Below are 20203 nucleotides of genomic sequence, written 5' to 3'. Positions count from 1 at the left end.
TGCAGGATGCAGTAATGCCCTGCTTGGGATTTCTTCCTTCGAGCTTCTAAGAGGTCCCCATTCTTTCTTACTCTCCTTTCCACTGCCCAAGGAGGGGCTGCTGCAGTTGCTGAGCTCTGCATCCTGCAAGCGTCTCTCCAAAGATCCCTGCATCTCATCCAGAGGCTGCTGGTATTGTTGATTTGGAGAGCATGGCATGACTCACGCCCTGGGCACCCGGGGAGGGAGAGGAGGAGGAGTAGAGCTCTCTATAGGCTTTGTTTTGTTATGGAGAGGGACGCTGTGAGCACGTGTGTGTCAACAGGGATCTGTCATTGCAGAGGGAAACAGCAACGCAGTTGTTTCTTGGCTCTGGTTCCTCTGCTGGTACTGACAGCATGGAGAGCTGTAGCTGCTCAGCTGGCTGGGCTGGAGGCACCTGGTGGCACTGGTGGCACCAAGGAGAGCTTCTGCTGGTGATGGTGCCCATAATGGTGTCCTCTGCTTCCACAGAGGTGCAGCCTGCTGGGCTTCCACTCCTACCTCCAGTTCAATGACACATACAGCCACCAGATCCAGTTCTGGGATAGCTGTGGGCTCCATCCCGTTGGCAGCAGCATGGGAGATGGCAAAGGCAGGGCCAGTGCCTGGGGACGGGGCTGTCCCCAAGCTGGGGACTGGCAGCAGCCAGCAGCTGGAGAAGGAGCTGAGCCTGAGTGTCCACTCCTGCCTCACCCAGACACACAGCCACCCTGGGGGCTGACGCTGGATTCAGCCTTGGATCAAGGTATCTGCTCTTCCAAGGGCTGGTTGAAATCTCAGCCTTGTTGTTTTGGTGTCTCTGCCGTGCAACACCGCTCTGCTTCTGCATTTATTTACTCCCTTCCAATTGCTGGGCCCACACAGTCCTTACCTGGCCAGGGACCAGTTTTGCTCATCCTTCTCCAGGGTTGCCCTGCCCAGAAACCAGTGCTGAGAGGTGGTGAAGGGGTTCAAGCCCTCTCCTTTCCCTCGGTGGAGCTTCTGTGTGCACACATGCATTTTCACCAGGCACCATTTGCATTTTGCTTCACTTCAAAGTGCCTGCGCTGCCTCCAAGGAAGGAAACAAATGGTGTAAAGGAATTTACACAAGCAAGCGAGGCTGCTGGTCTGTCAGGTTTCATGTGCTGCTGGGGGGTGTGGGGTGCAGGGGAGCTGCTGTGGGATGAAGGGTTCATCCCTGGGGCTGCAGATGGAAGAAGGTCATTCCCAGCTTTGCTCCCAGCCCTTTCCTGGCTCAGAGGTGTGGTGGTGGATGGAGACCCATGCGTCAGGCTCTGCAAGATGCCAGCATTCACCCTTCACAAGGAGGGCTGAGTGGCAAAACCACTTTGCAGGGCCAGCCTGGCAGTGGGGTGGCCCCAAACCAGCTCCCCCACTCCCGGCACGCTTTGGTCAGGGCTGGGTGTGAGCAGCCGCCCTGAACTGCCGTGGGGTTGGAGGGTGTTGGTTCTTCCTCTCCTCCTGTGCTAGCTCCCTGCCAAATCCCTCTGGGGCCTTACAGGGGGTCAAGGGACCGAGTGGCCCAGGATCTCCCTGTGGGATTTGGGCTCTCTCCCTCCTCCTCACTGCCCATCCTTGTTGCATTCCCTGGTGCAAAACTGCTCTGGGAGGGGAAGGAGGTTGGACCTGGACCTTACAGTCCTGGAGGCCTTGGCTGTGCCGGAGGCCAGCGAGACAAAAACTTTTTCTAAGACTCCACTTGGAACAGGAGAAAGTTTTTCCGTTGGGTTTTTATAGCTCCCGGAAAGCGGGGTTTTATTTTTGTTGTCTAAGACAAAAAATCCTCTTAGGAGCTGACTACCCGCGGCGCTGCAGGGCGGGAGGCTGGGCATGTGCCGTGCTGGGGGTCTGGGCTGGGCTTTGCTTTCCCTGCCTCCATCCTGGGGGGTCTCTGGATGCTGATTTCCATGAGGAAAAGAGGTATATTTCGTGTCCCTGCTGTATGACCCAGTGCTGCAGCACCCCTGATGGCTCCTTGCCACCCCTGGGCTGTCATAGGATGTTCCCACCCAGGGACACAGATGCAGGGAAAGCCCTTTTCCTGGGGAAAGGGGCTATTTCCCACTGCCTGCAGATGGTTAAACTGAGGGCTCTGGGGAACTGATCTGAGCTTTCTGGGTTTGTAGGCTGGGGCCGTTGAGCTCTCCCAAGTCACCCTTTCTTTGCATGGCACAGGCTGCTTTTGGAGGGGTTTTGCTGGCAGGGGAGCTGGTTTCCATGGTGAAAACCTTAACAGCATCTGCCAGAAATCCGTCTCCTTGTTGGCCCGGCCATCTGGAGGGCACAAGGAGGCTTTGGCAGGGTGAGGAGGTGTCCACAGGCTGCTTTAGGTCCTCCTTTGATGCCGTTGGCAGCTCCCTCAGTCATTTATGTCCCAGGTGCAGGTTTGCCCTGGAATGCTGGAAGGACCCCAGTGTCACTGAGCCTGGTGGGGACAGGCAGGCTGGGGACATGGGAGCCGTGTAATCGCTCTGGGGGGAGGGCTGTGGGCACCAGGCACCGGGAGCAGTAGGATACACTGTAATCGGATGAGCCAGCGCTGCTCCAGATGGACCTGTCAGCTCTTGTCAGTGCTGACACCCCTCTGGGTGTCCCTCCATGTCCCCTTGGGCCTCCTGTCCCACTTCACCAGGTCTGCTTGGAGCAATGGGGCCAAGAGGTGACACTGTTCACAAAGCCCACCAGGCAAGGTTCCTTCCACGCTGCAGTCCCTCCCTGGCAAACTCCATGTTTTTTTTAACTTTAATGGGAAAACCTTGGCATTTGTGTCTGTCTGTTTATCCCTGAGCCATCCTGTGCTGAGGGCAGTGGGACCTTGCTGCTTTGCCACCCCTGTCCCCAGGTGCCACCTCACGAGCCCAGATGTTTTGCAGCTGCAGACCCAAAGCTGGCCCCCTGGTGCCTTTCCTTGGTGTCCCAGTGCCGCAGCAGGGCAGCCATCGTTCCCTGGATATTTGGTGTAGGAGAAGCACCTTAGTGGCAGCAGCGAACCAGACTGGTCTGGCAGGAGTTGTACCAGTTGGTCTGTGTGGCACAGAGCTTTGCTGTATGCTGGGCACAACCCGCAGGTGGATCTGGCCACTTGTGGGCAAAGCATCCTGGTGTCCTCCAGGAGAGGTTTTAGGGCTCAGCTCTGCACTCCTCTGCTCTTCCTTCCTTAAACTTGCTCCTCTCTCTTTTCCCTCGCAGCCAACCACCCTCCCCCAGGGCACCATCAACATGAACCAGTGCACGGATGTGGTGGATGGGGAGAGCCGGACAGGGCAGAAATTCTCTTTGTGCATCCTGACGCCGGAGAAGGAGCATTTCATCCGGGCCGAGAACAAGGAGATCATCAGTGGGTAAGTGCAGATCTGGGGCTGAGCCACTCTCAGGCTCTTCCATTAGCCAGGAGGAAGAGGAGGGTGGTGGGTAGGGCCTTGCCCAAGGCTGGGTGGTGGGGATCCTGATGGGTGTTGCAATGGCCCCACAGTGCTTTCAGGGATCTGATCAGGCTGGCACAGGTCCTGTCCCCACATCATTGGCACATCCCATAATTCTGGGACTGGTATGTCTGACCCTGAGTGCTGTGCACCGTCTGGTCCTCATGCATCCTTGGACAGACTGGGAATCCTGGGGTGGATGCTCCTCACCTCCCTGGTCCCAGGGGAGCATCTGACCTCCAAGGATGATTAAAATGTCACAGGAATGCAGTGGCTCAGTGACACCCAAGAGTAGACCAGAAAAGCGAGCAAATGGGGATAAATTTCCCAGCTCCAGGTGTTGGATGGTGACCTAGAAACATCCTCTTCCATCACTCACATGCCAGCTGGGGTTGACGCTGGCGCTGGCGAAGGTGCAGAGCCCCAGGAGAGCTGAGTCGCCAGCACACAGTGACAGAGTGTGGCCGTGCTGCTGCTCACCTGAGAGCCTTTCCCACATGGAGTGCTTGGAGCTCAGTCCCTCCCTCCCAAAATTTGTTGACATTTGAAACTCGAGCAGGAAGTTGAAGGGATGAACACTCGCTCTTTCCCACTGCTCCCGAGGCACAGCATCTCCCTCCTCCCCCAGCCCTGGCAGCAGCAGAGTCAGCAGTTTCTGCTGAGATTTCTATTTCCAATCCTTTTCTTAGGTTGTGACTCCCCTCATTTTGTAAATACTTGTTGAAATAGACATTTTTCTGCCAAGAGCTCGGGATTTTGACCAGATAAGTGCATTAAAATTTCCCTGCTCTGAGACAAGTGAGCACAGGTGAGCCTTGGGTTGGCAAACCTGTCCCCCCAGCCCTATTCACAGTGCACTGGCTGCAGAACCAGGATGCAGAGCTGTGAGGAAATCACAGCACAGGGGAGCCAGCTCATCTCCTCCCTGGCAGGAGCAGTGACTGTGCCCCAAATGGTGGCCAGCCCCCATGCCCTACTCTCTCCACCCTTTCCCCACGCTCTGGTTCCCAGCTCAGCCTTTGTTGCCAGTCCTGCCTGCCGCGGGAGGGAGAGGCATTGCGGAGCGAGGTGGGGCTGATTTATTGCTCATCGGCCCAGCGATGGGTTTTGAAGCAGTGCGTTTGCTCCTGACTGCAGGCATTAATCATCCCCAAGCAGTCCCACTCTGGGGCTGAGCCAGGCTGGTTTCGTTTGCAGTTGCAGCACGACAGGGAGATTTCCCTGGCTGGGGGAGAATTTGTTTTACGTTCATTCTGTGCTTCTGGCATTTATTGCTTAACCAAACCCCACTTGATGTGGTCATCTCCGAACACTTTACAGCAGCAGCGTGCAAAGTGGGGGGAGAAGGAAAGGGGAGCAGTGACATTTGAAGCAGGAATGTTCCCCAGTGGTCCAGGGATCCCTGTGGAGTTCTCAGAGATGCGGGGGCAGGTTGTCAGGCCGCGGTGGGAGGACACAGGACTTCTCAGTGCCGAGTTCACACTGCTCTTCCCTGGACAAAAGCGCTTTGTCTGCACTGTGCGGGTGTTGGCATCGCTCTAGGGGGACGGTCCTTCCAGAGGCTCTGTCCCTCTCCACTGTCTTTCAGGATCCTTGAATCCTTGCCCCATGTCAGCCTTGGCCGTGGCTTCACTTTTGCAGAGAGCAGGGTTTGAGCCAAAATACCCTGGGGTCATCCCTCTTCTCCTGCCTTACTTTTCCCCCAGGAGCTGGATGGGATGGTTTCTGGGTATTATTCACCAAGCTGACCCTAACCAGGTCAGTGTCACTCCTGTCCCTGTGGCACAGACCTCACCTTCTGCTTTCTCTGCCCACAGGTGGCTGGAGATGCTGATTGTCTATCCCAGGACAAACAAGCAGAATCAGAAGAAGAAGAGGAAGGTAGAGCCCCCAACTCCCCAGGTAACCCCAGGGGGACACACATACTGTCACCCAGGCCCTTGCCACCGTCTCAGGGGCACAGCCTTGCACTGCTCCTGGGGGAGATCCCCCCAAGCCATCAGGATCACCAACCCTCTGATGCTGCCTGTGTAGAGGGTGAGAGCTGGGGCGAACCAGGGCAGCAGACCGGCGTGAATTAATTCCTGGTCATCACTTCAGGGTCACACACTCCTGCTTTCCTGGCTGCTTTGGGGCCACATTTTGCCCCCTGGGTGCTGTTTTGTGGTGCCAGCCCTGCACATAGTCCTGGGAGTGGCCACAAAGCCACATGGTCCCCATGGAGGACCAGGGAGAGGTGCTGTTCATGGGCCCTTTCGGCAGAAACAGGATGAAATTCCATCGGGCTCCAGTTACTCCCTTTGAGATGACCCCAGAGATAATGGGAATGAAAGGAAAATACTAAAGGCCAGGGCCAGGCTGGGAGCTCCGGGGGCCGGAGCCGGGCTCTCCAGGGACCCAGCAGTGGCTTCGTGCTCACTTTGACTATAAATGGTAAAAAGTGGGGTCGGCCGTGACTCACTCGTTCCTGCTGGGCTCCCACGTGGCCAGAGTGGGGGAGAATCCCACAGATGGGGAACGTGACCCCAAGGCCACCCTTGTCCCTCGCTGGGGCTGAGATCAGCCGTGTCCCTGAGGCCGCCTGACCTCTGGGCGTGCGTCCCACTGCCACAGGAGACCGGCTGGGAGGGCTCCTCCGGCCGAGCTGCCATTCTGGTGGACCAAAACCAGCATCAGGGCTCCCCTGAGCCTTGGTTTTGAGGTCCTCTTTGATGAAGTTCCAAGGATGGCCGTGGCGCAAACTAGGCCATGGACGGGTTTTTTACGGGGTTTGTTTGAATAAGTTTTCATCACTCCACTGGATGAAGATATTCTGGGCAATGGGAAAAAAGTTAGGGGGGAGATGATCCTTTTTTTGCACTCCAAGCTTTAAGTCTGAGCCACCTCTTGCCAAAGGCTGGGGTCCTCACAGCCTGAACAGCCCCTCAAGTGCTGGCTCTGGTGATGCTCTAGGGAAGATGCCTCCTCCCTCTGTGTTACGAGCTGTCAATCCTCAATTCCCAAAAAGGGGTTTGTTGCATTTGGGGCACCCCAGGGAGTGGATGCAACAGGGCAGGGATGCTCACCCTGTCTGGGGTGCAACACTAAACCCAGGCTGGGTTCAGGAGGGGGACAGGGTGGAGACGAGAAGAGGCGCAGAGCCAGAAAAACATCATTCTGGGTTACATTTCATCACCATGGCAACTTCTTGGAAACTGTACAGGAGCCAAGCTCCTGAGCACCAAATAAGGGAAGCGGCTGTGGGAAGGATGCCTGCTCCCCGTGGGCAGATGGGCTCCCCAGGTGCTTGGGGATGGGGAGCATGGACCCTTGTGGCACACTGCCTTCTCATTTTGGGACAGACCACCCTGTCTTGGTTGCCACCCTCCTTCCACTCTCTCCATCCCATGGCTTCCAGCCCCATGGTGCTGGAAAAAGGGTCGAATTCACTTTGCAAAGCCGACCTCCATGTGGGAAGTGCTGCTGGATGGGTGCTGTGCTGTGTCAGGCACTTAGGAGCAACCTGCAGAGGCAGAAGCAGCATCTTTCCTCCGTCTTCCAAATCCTGCTGATGCAGGTGGCTGGTCCAGGGAAGGAAAGAGGATGCTGAGGAGAAAATCAGCACCAAATTCTCCTCTGTGAAATGGCCTCTTCTGAAGTTGGCTGCTGTTCAGCTCAAGTTCAGCTTGCTCTCAGTGTGCTGGTGGAGAAAGTCTGATCTCTTCCTAAAGATGACCACACACTAATCAGGCAATAGATCACATCTTAGAGCTGCTCAGGGAGCAGTGGGCACCTTTGTGGTGTAAAAAAATCATTTCAGCAATGGTTATTCCTGCTTTTTTTCACTCACCTACTTTTTGCTTGTCTGTGGTAGAGCAGAGCTTGGTTACAGCTGGATGCCCTTGGAGCATCAAGGTCATTTCCAACTCCCCCCCATCATTTTGCATCATCCCTCTGCAAAATCACCGGGGTGGGAGGAATGCAGGGAATATCGTTCCTGCTGCAGATTTTTGGACAGGGAATGTTAGATGTTTTCACTTTGCTTTGCAAGCAGGTTGCAGTTTTAGGGGGGAAAAGGGCAGGTTTCTCTTGCAGCTTTTGGCATGCTCTGGCAGAGAGGTGGAGGCAGCAGGAAATACTGGAATGCTTGTGCCTGCCTGCTGCCCATGGGAACTCGAGGCAGGGTTTGGGGCTGAAATGTGGGATTTGAGGCTCTGCCCTGGGTTTGCACAAGGGTGTGGCAGGCTCAGGTAAGCAGAGCATGCCCAGACACACCTCACAGAACTGGAAGCTGGTTTTGCCGATTTTGGTGCATTCTGCCTTTTGGAGTTGTTCATTCCCCTGAGCAGCAGAGAGTTAATGTCTCTGCTCCCTCTCAGACATCTTTTTGGCCCACATCTCTGCCTAATTAAATACATATCTACAAATAATGATACGGGGGTGTGTGTAAGAGATATATAAAGATATATATCCTGAGCTGGTGATTAGCTCTGGGCTTGGATCAATGAAGGAGAGCAGTTGAGGGTGGAGGGGACCTTGGAGATTGGCCTGATCCTCTGCTCAAGCAGGGTCCCCTTGAGCAGGATGCCCTTGAACTCTGGATCGTTTACCTCCAGCACTGCATTCCTTAAGTGTGAAATTTCCCAAGGGGATTTTTTTTTTTAATTGAGGTCATTTTCTGCTTGTCATGTCTGTGCATGGAGCCAGGACTCGCTCCCTGGGAGATCCCTGGTGGCTCCAGCAGAGCCCTGGAAATGCCAATGGAGGCGCAGGGCTAAAACCCACCTGAAGTAGGAGGAGGGGATGGAGAGGATGCTCTTTGCAGCCCTTGTTCCCAGCTTTCAGTTGCCAGTTTGTGCTCTCCTGTATTCTCCTCTGCTCTGTGGAAAGGGAGCAAACAGCTGGAAAGCTTCCCATAATCCAAAGGGGAGTTAATTGTCGTTGATTTATTGGTGGCTTTAAGAAAAATAATCCATGAATGCAGAAGCTTAATACAACAGCAGCAAAACATCTGCTAATGAACAAAGCCACAGAAGGAGTTGGGAAAGCTGCTGCTTCTTCTGGGTCACACTCTGAACCTGGGCTGGCTGGGCTGTGGCCACCAAAGTGGCATCATCCATCATCTGATGGACTCCAGAGCTCCTTGTTAGCACAGAAGCACTGCAGATGATGGGGAATATTTTAAAAGGACATAAAGCACTGATACATGTCACTGTCCCATCCCTGTCCCGTTGTGATGTCTCATTGGCAGCACCCAAGCTATGTGGAACTCACACCTCAGGGCCAAGCCCTTGGGGACCCTGAGTGTGGAGTTGGGGCAAACTCTCTAACTTCCTGTGTCTCCTGGTTTTTTTAGGAGCCTGGTCCTGCTAAGATGGCTGTGACCAGCAGCAACATTCCCAGTGCAGAGAAGGTCCCTGCCACCAAGTCCACGCTCTGGCAGGAAGAAATGAGGGGCAAAGACCAAGCAGATGGAGGCAGCATTGGCCCAGCCCAGAGCCCCATGCAAGGCCAGGCTGGGGCTGCCAGCTCCATGAAGGATCCCGTGCTGGACAGCAAGGAAGGTGAGGGGTGGAGGTGCCAGCACTGGTGTAACACTGTGGTGGTCTGGTTCAGGTGGCTGAGATGGCAGAAAACTTCCATAGAGGGAAGTTTTCTGTGGTTTTGGTTCCTGGAGCATCCCAACAAAGAAGGGGAGGCAGAACTTGTCCCTGCTGTATGGGGACCAGAGCAAGGCATTGCAAGCTGGAGATCAGGAAGGACAAAATTCACATCATGTACTGAAAAGTCACAGTGTGTCATTGTTCTTGCTGGAACAATGGCGGCTGGGGACAGGTCCTGGTGCTGGGGACATTTCACTTATCTGCCCACTCCAGTGGGGAATGTCTTCTGCAGTGAGGTGTGCATTGCCTTGCACCCATGGAGCTGTGGTTGATGCCAGGCTGGGAAGGACAGGGATAGAAATGGATGCCCAGCAGTGACTGCAGCTGCCCATTTCTTGGTTTGAAAGTTCAGATCTTTCACCAAGGGATCAGCATCCCCAGTTCCCTGCAGACCATCCCACCATCTCCACAGGCATGAGGGGTGGTCAGGGTGGAAAAGCCAAGGGTGCAGAATTGAAGCACAGCATGGGATTGGTGCCCAAACCAACTTTGCTCGTATTCCTGCCCCTGTCCTGGGTGGAAAAAGGGTGGATTTTTCTTAAAAGCACAACTTGGACTTGAAACCAAGCATGGTGACCTCTCTGTCCCTTAGAGGAGAGCTCCATGAACGGAGACCGGATAGACTGCGGGAGGAAGACGCGTGTCGAGAGTGGGTACTTCTCCTTGGAGAAGACCAAACAAGACTCGAAGCTGGAAGAGCAACAACTGCCACCCCCACCAAGCCCTCCCAGCCCCAGCACCCCAAACAACAGGTACAGTTATCCCAAATCGCCCTCACAGGAGCATGCCCAGCCCTTTCCTTCCCCAGGTATCCGATCAGGCGACCGAATGATTCACAGCTTCTCTCTGAACTCCTTGGACTCGAAGAGCAGTTGCCCCATGCACAAGGACTCCAGCAACAGAGATGTAGGAAGGGGAGCTGAAAAATCGGGGCGTCCCCTTTCTTTTAAAGCCAGCCGGCAGTACACCACCCTGGCCGACGTTCCCAAGGCCATTAGGATCAGTAATCGTGAGGCCTTCCAGGTGGAGAGGAGGCGGCTAGAGCGGAGAACCCGCGCTCGTAGCCCTGGGAGAGAAGAAGTGGCCCGGCTCTTTGGGAATGAGAGAAGGTAAGGGATGAGTGGCTCATGTCCTTGCATGCTTCCAGCAGCAGTGAGGCTGTGTCCCCAGTGCAGCCTGGATGGAGTAGGTGGAATTTTCTGAGTGAAGCCTCTTTGTTACCCAATGCTTCTGGGTTTAAGGATGCCCAACCACACTGACCAGTTGGTGGGATGTCTTTAATAGTGGTAGTGGGCAGGTGTCACCCTGCCTGGCTGCTCTGGGGATGTAGAATGATTTGGGTTGGAAGGGACCTTAAAGTTCATCCGGTTCCATCCCTGCCATGGGCGGGGACACCTTCTGCTATCCCAGATCCCTCCAAGCCCCATCCAACCTGGCCTTGGACACTCCCAGGGATCCAGGGGCAGCCACAGCTTCTCTGGGCAACCTCTGGCAGTGCTTCACTACCCTCACAGGGAAGAATTCCTTCCTACTGTCTAATCTAAACCTCCCCTGGTGTTGGGTGGTGCTGGATGCCCACACTGCCATCAAGCCCACCCTGCTGGCCCCTCCCGGCGCGGCACACGCTGGCAGCCGGCACCATTAATTAGGTTAGCTCTCCTAATGGCGTTAGTGCCAGGTGCCTTACGCAACCGCCTAATGAGCTGAGAGAGGTTTCAAAATGTCACAGCATTAATCTGGGAGAGGAGGGAGAGGCGGGTGCAGTGCCAAGGCAGGGCTCAGCGGGCTGCAAAACAGCTTAGTGCAGAGGAGGACGGGGAGGGCGTCCGCAGAGCGCGCCGGGTGCGCTCCGGGCGAGGCCAAGGACAGGATCCACTCGCCCTGGGAGAGACACATTTGTGCAGTGAGGGCAGTGGAGCAAACTGGGAGACAGGCCCCGGGCGAGAGGGCCGCCTGCCAGTCTGATTTTCCTGCCCTGGTTCTCCTCCGGGCATGTTCTCTCTCGCACAGTTTCAGTAGCAGCTTCTCCTCTGTTTCTTCCCAGCCCCTAAAGGACTGTTTTCCAGACTGGCTTCCGAGAGCTGGGAGCAGCTCTGGGATGTGCAGCTTTGTGCTGGTGCTGCCAGTCGGCAGGAGGATCCCAAACCTGGCCCAGAGCACACTCAGGGAGTGCCAGACTGGGAATAAATGAGGAGAGCTTGGGTTTGGCTTTCTCTGCCCCGGGAATTGGCTTTTCCCCAGGATGGGGAAATAGGATACCACCTTGGCCCACCTGGCTGGGGACAGGGCTGAGAAAAGGCTGGTGGCTCTGGTTTTCAGGTTGAGCTGGTGCTGCCTGTGGGTGACATCGTGACAGGACAATGCATCCCTCCAGTGCCAGCAGTCCCTTTCTCCCTCTCTGGGGTATCCTGCAGCACTGGGATGATCCTGCACGGAGCAGATTTATAACAGATAACGGGGCCTGGGAGAGGATATTGCTGCCAGAATCTGTCCTTTTTTAATGTCAGCCCCACTCATTGCCTGCTGCCGGGTGCCTTTTCCCAGGGAAAATCTGTTTTTCCCAGCCTAGCTTGGGCTGTTAACAGGGGGTTTTTTATCAGTATTGGCAGCAATTTCCCTGTATCAGCCCAGGGCTTTTATCAGGATGGGTGTAGGGAGAAGAGCAGGGGCTGCACCAGGCGCTGGGGTCTTGCTGCCCACAGGACTGAGCCTGGTCCAGCTTTTGGGAGGGGTTGATGGCAGAGAGTAGAGGAAGGTTCTCTACCTGCCAGAGAGTTTGGCTGTGGATCACAGCCCATGGTGGTGGAGGAGTGTGCCTTGAGCAGGGATGGCTCAGTGGGTGTTTAGGGATGGGCAGGTTTGTTTTCTCCTCTGGTAACCTGGGGATTGGCCAGTGCAGGTGGTGTGGGTGGAGAGGCTGTGAGTCCTGGAGCAGGAACAGCCATGTTGGAGCTCAGGTGGACTCAACAGGGCACAGAGACACTGTCCAGCATCACACCAGAGAACTAACATTCCCCAGCACCCTGCTCAGCTTGGCTTGGTTGCTTTTTAAACTTGAGTTTACTTAGTTCCCATATCCCTCTCGTTCTTCTCCTCCGAGCTCAGACCGTGCTGTTTGAGGTTGGGCAGATACAATAACTCACTTCCATGCTGTGGGGTTGGCTTTTTCCCACTGGTTTAATCCTTCTCAGTAACCCACTAACAAGTCTGGGAACACTTGTCCCATGCCAACCCCAAAGGGACCAACTGGCCGTCATGCAGATCTGCCCTTCAGTGCAGCCAAACCAACTCATTCACATTCTGCTGATATTTTCAGCTCTTCCTCACATTTTTTTTGTTATAAATCAATGCGAGTGTCAGAGCTATGGATGGAAAAGAATTATTCTAGGTACCCAGTGTTGCATCCTGAGTGCCACACCTGTAGGCTTAGCTCCAGATAAAGCCATTTGTCAAGGCTTCTCGTCCTGTTTCCTTATCTTAAGAAATATTACATGACTTAAGTCCAGGAATTTTCCGTGTTGACCGTTTATACCTGACGCTGCCTCCACACCCTGTGCAGACGGCTGAGCTTGCAGCCACTCAGAGCCAGGAATCAGGAAACAGGAGATAATCTCCACGATTTTGGCAGAGCGGCAGAGTGCGAGTTCCCTCTGCTGGCACGTGGCAGGACGGGGCTGTGGCACCCACCAGGGTGTCCCACCAGGGTCTGGGGGATGTGGATTGAGGCCAGAGAGGTCAAACCATATCCAGTCTACCCTCTCAGACCCATCCCTAGGGGAGAAGGGCAGGGGCAGCTCTTTGGAAACACCGCAGATGAATCTTGAAGTGTTGCACACAAAATCACAGCTGAAAATAGCTGCAAGAATGTCCTCAGACAGCAGTCCCCATGTCCCAGAGAGACTCTGCAGATACAGGGGTAACTCCCTGCACATCTCAGGATGGACAAGTTTGGCTTTTTTGTGCACAATTCCAGGGGTGCAGCCTGTAAACCAAAGCTTTCCCAGTTGACCCCATGTTCTTCTCACACTGGCAAGAGTTCACTGTGGTGTCAGCCAGCTCTGCTGTAGCAGTGTGGTCAGGGGCTAAAGTGTATTTCTAGCATCAATAAATAGCAGAACTGCCTGAAATTGCTTAAAAGACTTTTCTCACTCAAATTCCGTTCTCTGGAGTTTCTTGAGATTTAAAGCTCTGCTCTGAATTCTGCTTCTCCCCATGCAGAGGAGTGCCTGCTCTACCAAATACAGGTTTTTTTCCTTGTAAAACTATCCTCATCATACTTGTGGACCTCTTGGGAAATTCCTCTTCCTTTTCCTGACACTCACTATCTTTCTTGATGCTAAATAATGAATGAATCCAATAAAAACAAAGCACTTTCTTCCAATCAAAGAAAATCACTTCAATGACAGCTCGTGCTGGTCTTTTGAGCTTTCTTTCCCACTGCACACCCCCTCCACTAACAGCTGAGATCTGCAGCCAGGCTTTAGTGGCCTGGAAAAGATTAACAGCCTGCATGGCCGAGGAATTCCTTGGGATGAGCTTTTGTAGTTGAAAAGCACTAAATGGCACCGCAGCTTTTAAAAAGCTTCTTCCTACCTGTCCCAGCCCTGTTTTGTCCACACAGAGATGCTGTGTGGAGGGAGCAGCTGGATCCAACACATGTGGAGGGAGGAGAGCTCTTCCCTCCCCATCCCTCCAGGATCTCTGGCAGTAACCTCTCTGAAATGTTGATCTAATGGGAAAAAAAAAAAAAAAGATTCTTTTCTGTAATCCGGATGATATTAACCCTTGGGGCTGTGATTTGGTTGCAGTGATTTATTTTTCTCCTCCCTTTTTCAATGACAAATGACTGGAATGATTTTGATTTTGTTTTGTATGTAGATGCAAATATATAATTTTCCTCTTCTGTTCATTCATTTTCCAGCCTTGTTTTCTTCCAGGTCTTGTTGCTCTCCACCTTCTCCTGCTGTGTTGCTGTGTGACGTGTCCACCTTTACTTCGCCTGCTTCGCTACCATCTCATCTCAATCTCAAGCCGTAGAACAACCTGGTGGTGCAGCCCCTTTCATGAGAAATCAACCTGCTTTTGATTTTGTTTTTATTTTTTTTTAAATTGGGTTTTTGTTCTTTTTTTTTTTTTCCTCTTGATTTGTTTTTACTTCAGACCTTCACTCAATAGGGCACAGACAATGTTAATTCATGGACCTCTTCCTCCTAAACTGAGACTCAGAGAAGGCTGGGCCAGTATAAAAAAGGGTTAAAAAATTGTGACTCCAAAACAATTCCCTGTCTGTCAGTGAGCACAGAACATGGATTTATGCTCCACAGCCTGGCTTATGTCAGGCATCTCATGAGCAGAACATCCCAGGGAAACTGGGAGCTCTGCACTAGCCTGGGATCTGCCTGCTCCCAGTTGGCAAACTGGGAGGCAGCAGGGGCTGAACAGATGTCCCCTAAAAGCATCAAATATCTTTAAATTTACAAAGCAAAGTCTTGCCCACCAATTTTGTTCCCTCCTCTTTGGTTGTGTCCTGGCAGCCTGGCTCTGAGCAGCAGTGGGGGCCCCCAGCCCCCCAGGGGATGGGATGTGCTCAGACTGGTTGTCTCATTTATGGAATTTGGTGCAAATATTGGTTGAAAACTGAACGTTGCATGGTTTTTGAGCCCTTAACCTGCTGTTCCTCTTTGTGGGAAGTGTTAAAAATGTTTTTATTTTGGACAACCTGTTGCCCCTCATGTGGTTGCCTTTGTGATTTTCATGCACATCAGAGGCTCACACAGAGCAAGCAGCCCCAAGTTCAGATGCGGCACATGTGGGTCCAAATTTTGTGTCAAGAAACCACCTGGATAGAGCTTTTTGGGAAGGTTTGAAATGGAGCTTTAAGCCTCACAGCTTGGAGCACAGCTGCTGTGTGCTGGTGGTGGGTTATTGCTTTATATTCCCAGGTTGTGATTAAAGACCTGAGGCTGATACTTGCGCAAACCCCTGAGAATGCAAACTTAGGCACCAGCAGGTTCTTTGGAAATTCCTCTCCTGTGGGTCAGCAAGCAGCTTTTCATGCTGAAACAGCACTTCTAATTCCACCTGTTTGCTCGTCCTTAGGAGAATCCCATTGGGGTTTGATCCAGGGCTGGCTGCTGCTCCATCCGCATTTCTTCGTAGTTCTCCATCCTCAGAGACCCAAGTGCCACAGTGCCATAGGCCACCAAGGCAGTGGCTGAGAGCCCAGGTTGTGCTCCCCGATGTCCAAACTGGATTTTCAGCCTGTTTAAGAGGAGGGAAAGGCCCCAGGTTCTTCAGGGAGTTCTCTGCTGTGGCACAGGGTATTCCTCACCTCCTCACGCGCCTTCAGCTGGTGCAACCTGTGAGCCAGAACTGTTCTGGAGGCACCTATGGACACCTCTCTCTCCATACAGTCCTGTGGCTGTTCCCTGTGTGGAGCTGAGTTTTCAAAGGGTTCCTGTTGCAGTGAGAACACTGGGGGACCCAGAGCCACCTGTTGTTACCTCTGCACCCCAGCTTGGTCTGACATGTCTGGGGTCTTGGGGGTCGTCGACAGCTCCAGTGCTGTAGAGGATAGAGCCAAAGCTGCAGCCAAAGCTACTCCATAATCCCTGCTTCCCAAAGGGCTGCAAAATTCATAAATAAAATGTAATTGCTGGTTTTGTGAGGGCTTTCTAGTTGCTGAAGAAGATGCTGTGTGCAGAGCTGAAAAATGTGAGGTTTTCCCCCACTTTGACTGTGGGTAAAATGATGTCAGATCAGGCTTTTTACCCTGGATTTGGCCACGCTGGAGCTCACAGAGAAACAGTGACCAAAATCCAGGTGTGCATGAACTCTGGGTCAAGCAATACTGCAACCTTAAATTTGTGGGGTTGTACAGCTCCACGCAGTTCCTGCTCTTGCGTTTAAACCGTTTCTGGTTTCCCTTTTGTCTCTGTTTTCCAGGAGATCCCAGGTGATTGAAAAATTCGAGGCATTAGATATTGAGAACGCAGAGCACATGGAAACGAACGTGTCGGGAGGTGCTGCCCTTTCCAGTGAGACACGGCAGGGCAGGAGTGAGAAGAGGGTTTTCCCACGGAAACGGGTAAGATGCTCATCCAGGGTGTCCTGGAAGATGGCAGCTGGGATTCTACAGCCCAGGATGGAGGGTTTAGCTACAGGGTTTGTCCCTGGATGTGGATCTGGAGTCGCAGGCAGGAGCCAAAGCACTGTGTGTGCTCTGTGCAGCTTTTGCTGCACTGGTCCCTTGGCCCAGGTGTAGATCAGAAGTGGAAAATCAGGCTGTCTCTTCTCCTTTCTCCAAAATACAAAGGGAACCTTCAGATCTGGCATGGCAGGACAAATCAGGATAGGGTGAAGTAACAAAGGAAACAGGTTGAGAGTCCCAGATACGCTTGGATATAATGGGAACAAATTAATGCCTGAAAGGACAAGAAAATGTATTGCCAAGGAAATGGCACTTGTTTTGAGGCTGAGATGCCCCTTAAATAAAGCAGATTTTTATGCCATGAGCCAAGAGAGCAGGGCTCTGTCCTAGTTCCTGCACTGATCTGGGCTAATGCTGTTCACACAGGACTTCACTTGCGAAGCAGCAGCTGTGGGCTCCATCCTGGACGTGTCTGCGTCACCTCTGTCCCCACACCGCCGGGCAAAGTCACTGGACAGAAGGTCCACAGAGTCCTCTATGACGGTGAGGCACCAGGGCTGTGTCCCCAGCCCTGGGGGAGAACATGAAAGGCCCTTCTGGCAGGTCCCACAAAATCTGGACTGCTTTCCTCACAGCCAGCATGTAGGATGTGGGATATGCTTAGATCTGGAGCAGGTTCAGTGACCTGAATCAGGTGTGACCAATCCTGGAAGTCTCAGGGGCTCAGCTGGAGAAGGGCCACTCTTCTTGCCTGTTGAAGAAATTAAAACTCCCAGTTTTGCAAGGAGCCCTTTTCCTTAAAGTACAGCAGCAGCTTGGGAAGCAAACCCTGTTTTGCTGGTTATTTTTCCCTGCAGTGCCCCATTTCCTCAGTGCTTTGCTTGGTGTGTCACACACTCATGCTGTAGGTCATCCTAGGAGTTCTGGGGTCACCTCACCTGGCCAGAGCCCCTCTTTGCCACATGCTGTCCCCCGGCAGAGACAGCATGGCATTTCCAACTCAGCACAGGGTCAGTCCAGTTTCTGGGCTTGGACCAGCCACTGTGTCATGACTGATAATATTTGCATAGGATCACAGAATCCCAAAATGGTTTGGGATGGAAGGGACCTTAGAGATTATCTTGCTACAACTCCCTTGCCAGGGGCAGACACACTTTCCACCAGACTGGGCTGAGCAAACACATGTCCCAGTTTTCTAATGCCATTTCCTTGATGTTTATGCAGTTGGAAGTGGGTGTGAGTGGGATGAAGGCTGCAAGCAAGGGCTGAACCTTCCCTCCTGAGCTTTCCTCCCTTTGCATATTTCAAATGCTCACCAGACCTGGAGGCAAATAGTACAGAACAAACACAAAGTGCTCTTCTCTCCCTCACCACCCTTCTGTAGGGACAAAATAAATATGCTTGCTAATCTCTCAAATAGATTACAGAGCTACTGTAAATACAAGTTGCATTTTTTGTGGATGGACAGCTTCTATTCAAGGACTTAGCAGAAAAATGCAGTAGCTTGGTGTTTCTGGATCTTTTCATGTAGACTTGTACAGCCACAAGAGTGATTTTTAAATTCCTGGTGGGAATAAAAAGTGCAAGAAGTGCATATGAAGTGGCAGTGCACATTATCTAGTGAGGGGAAGAAAGTTATGCAGGGTTAGATTAGATACTAGAAAGAAATGTTTCCCTGTGAGGGTGGTGAGGCCCTGGCACAGGTTGCCCAGAGAAGCTGTGAATGCCCCTGGATCCCTGGAAGTGTCCAAGGCCAGGTTGGATGGGGTTTGGAGGGATCTGGGGTATTGGAAGGTGTCCCTGCCCATAGCAGGGATGGAACTGGATGATCTTACTGTTCCTTGTAACCCAAACCATTCTATAATTCTATAATTCAATGCTTTACTTTCCCCTGTGTTTTTGTGGAGCAGCACTGAGTTCCCACCACTGAGGGATCACTCAGATGTGGGATGTGCTGCCCCACAGCTTTGACTGAATAGGCTCCCAAACCCAATTTCCATTGCTGCCCTTGTTGTAGCCCATTTCAGATGCTGCAGCTGGGTTTCACACACTGCTGTCCTTTCCTCCTCCACTCTGCAGCACGTGGAGCAGCTGGAGGAGCTCAGCCTCGAGGGAGTGAAAGCATTTCCACCACATCCTTCCCTCCACATGGGCAGGGCTGGGAGGAAGGGCTGGCAGCAGTTATCCCACGCTGTCTAGCTTGCTTTTTTCAGGAATTCAAGATCCCCATGCACCCACATTGGAGGAAAAAGCAGGTGTTTTTTGGGTGGTGCAGGGCTCAGATTCCCTGCATTTCCAGCCTTGGGAACTTAGCCTGTTTTGAACCCTGCAGCCTTGCATCAACAGCACATAGTTTTTCTTTCATAATATATAATAGAGGGTAAAACTGCCTGAAGTCTTGCTAATTCCTTGTTTATCCTTTCTCTGTAATGCTGGTGTAGCAGTAGGAAATTTCAGGAGAAGTGGTAGGAAGGGAACAGCCTGAATAAACCATGCAGCAGGTCTCTGCTCCTCCTGGGAGCAAACATTTAGCCACCACGCAGTGTAATGATCCAGTTTGGGCTAGATGACCTTTAAAGGTCCCTTCCAACCCAGACTATTCTATGACTCTATGAATTTAGCTGTTGTTGGTCTCTTTCATTGCTCTGCTGGGTTTAATCAAGTTGCTGCTGTTGCCTTCTGGCCACAGACACTTCTTCCTTCCCACTCCTGATCCCTCTCTCCTTTCTTCCAGCCTGACCTGCTGAACTTCAAGAAGGGCTGGTTGACAAAGCAATATGAGGATGGGCAGGTGAGTCAGGGGAGATCTCTGCTCTTTGTGTCAGAGTTTGGTGCTGTGGTCAGTCCTGGTTTCTTTCTGGCAGCTCACTCCAACATCCTGTGCTGCTGTGCATGGAGGAGCTCTCAGTGCTGATGGAGCCCTGATGTCCTGGGTAGATCAGTATTGGGCTGTCTTGAAGTGGGAATTGCTCTGTCCTGGGGAGGTTTCAAAATCCCACAGGTGGATCTCATTTCCTGGGTTTCTAGTGAGCCAGGGCAGCTTGGATGGCAGCACTGGTTTCATGTTCCTATTCTGTTATTTATTAGCCTCATCTCCCTTGCGACCCAGCGACCTCTTTGGTGTCAGAAATGAGGCTCAGGTAAAGTCTCCTGAGTGACAGGGATATGGCAAGGCTGAGGGAAGCAGCTGATGCCGCTTCCCTGCTGCCAATTCCCAGAGGAATGCAGGATGGAGCCTTAGGAGTGAGCACTGGTGCCAAGGCAGCATGGATGGCCCTGGCTGTTTGCAAACTGCCTCTTCCCTGGATTTTCTTCCTCCTGCTCTGCTGTCAAGGGAAAATGAGGGCAATTTGCCCATGGCTGTGGGTGGCCCAGGCTCTGCTATGGGTACCCCTGGGTCCAAGGACAAATCCATAGGCAGCCAAGGGGGAATTGGCTGCTGGAGCGAGTGCTTTATTGACTGAAAGCTGCCTTGGGTGAGGCTGTGCTGGGAGTGTGCAGGAAGCAGATTTGTATAGAGCAAGGGCCAGGAATAGATTTCAACTCAATTTCTAGGTACTGCAGATAAAACATGAATGTTTTACTGCTTTTTTTTTTTTTTTTTTTTTTTTTTTTTTTTTTGTTAGAAAGGCTTTAAGTGCAGTCCCTAAAAGTCTCATCTTGCAGTGGAGCTAATGGAGAAGCTGTGACTGCCCCATGGCTCCTGCAGTGTCCTGCAGGGTCGGTGCTGCTGAGGGTCTGGCACTCCGTGGGGTGGCAGCACCAGGGAATTCGGGGTGCTGGTGGTGCAAACCGTCACTGTTCCTTGCATTGCTGCCTCTTTGAGTCTCCCCTTTCTCATGGAAAGGCCTCAATGAAGCCAGGTGTGGAGCTGGGAGGGAGAGGCATCGAGCTGCCTTCAGTGGGGCGTCTCTGCCAGGTGACCTGTGATGGCCAGCCATGAATACAGTGATGGAGAAGGAGCAG

The 20203-nt window shown here is 52.7% G+C and overlaps 1 protein-coding gene across 10 annotated transcripts in view; it reads left to right on the top strand.

Moving 5' to 3' along the window:
- MPRIP (myosin phosphatase Rho interacting protein) overlaps positions 1-20203 on the top strand; it is a 73772-nt gene that overhangs the window by 27999 nt on the left and 25570 nt on the right. For 5 of the 10 annotated variants that reach the window (XM_085074453.1, XM_085074448.1, XM_085074451.1 and 2 more), the window contains exons 4-11: positions 3213-3364; positions 5263-5347; positions 8781-8988; positions 9680-9839; positions 9927-10196; positions 16033-16174; positions 16664-16780; positions 18972-19028. In XM_085074453.1, coding sequence (XP_084930579.1) covers positions 3213-3364; positions 5263-5347; positions 8781-8988; positions 9680-9839; positions 9927-10196; positions 16033-16174; positions 16664-16780; positions 18972-19028 — 1191 coding nt within the window. Of the gene's footprint in view, positions 1-3212; positions 3365-5262; positions 5348-8780; positions 8989-9679; positions 10197-16032; positions 16175-16663; positions 16781-18971; positions 19029-20203 lie in introns of those variants that run through there. The other 5 variants (XM_085074446.1, XM_085074445.1, XM_085074449.1 and 2 more) reach the window with 4 other exon arrangements.

Source organism: Lichenostomus cassidix, chromosome 14, assembly GCF_008360975.1.
Source record: "Lichenostomus cassidix isolate B80296 chromosome 14, HeHo_3.0, whole genome shotgun sequence".
In the NCBI taxonomy this organism is placed as follows: domain Eukaryota; kingdom Metazoa; phylum Chordata; class Aves; order Passeriformes; family Meliphagidae; genus Lichenostomus; species Lichenostomus cassidix.
The sequence above is the reverse complement of the archived record's forward strand: the minus strand, read 5'-3'. Positions and strand labels throughout refer to the sequence as shown.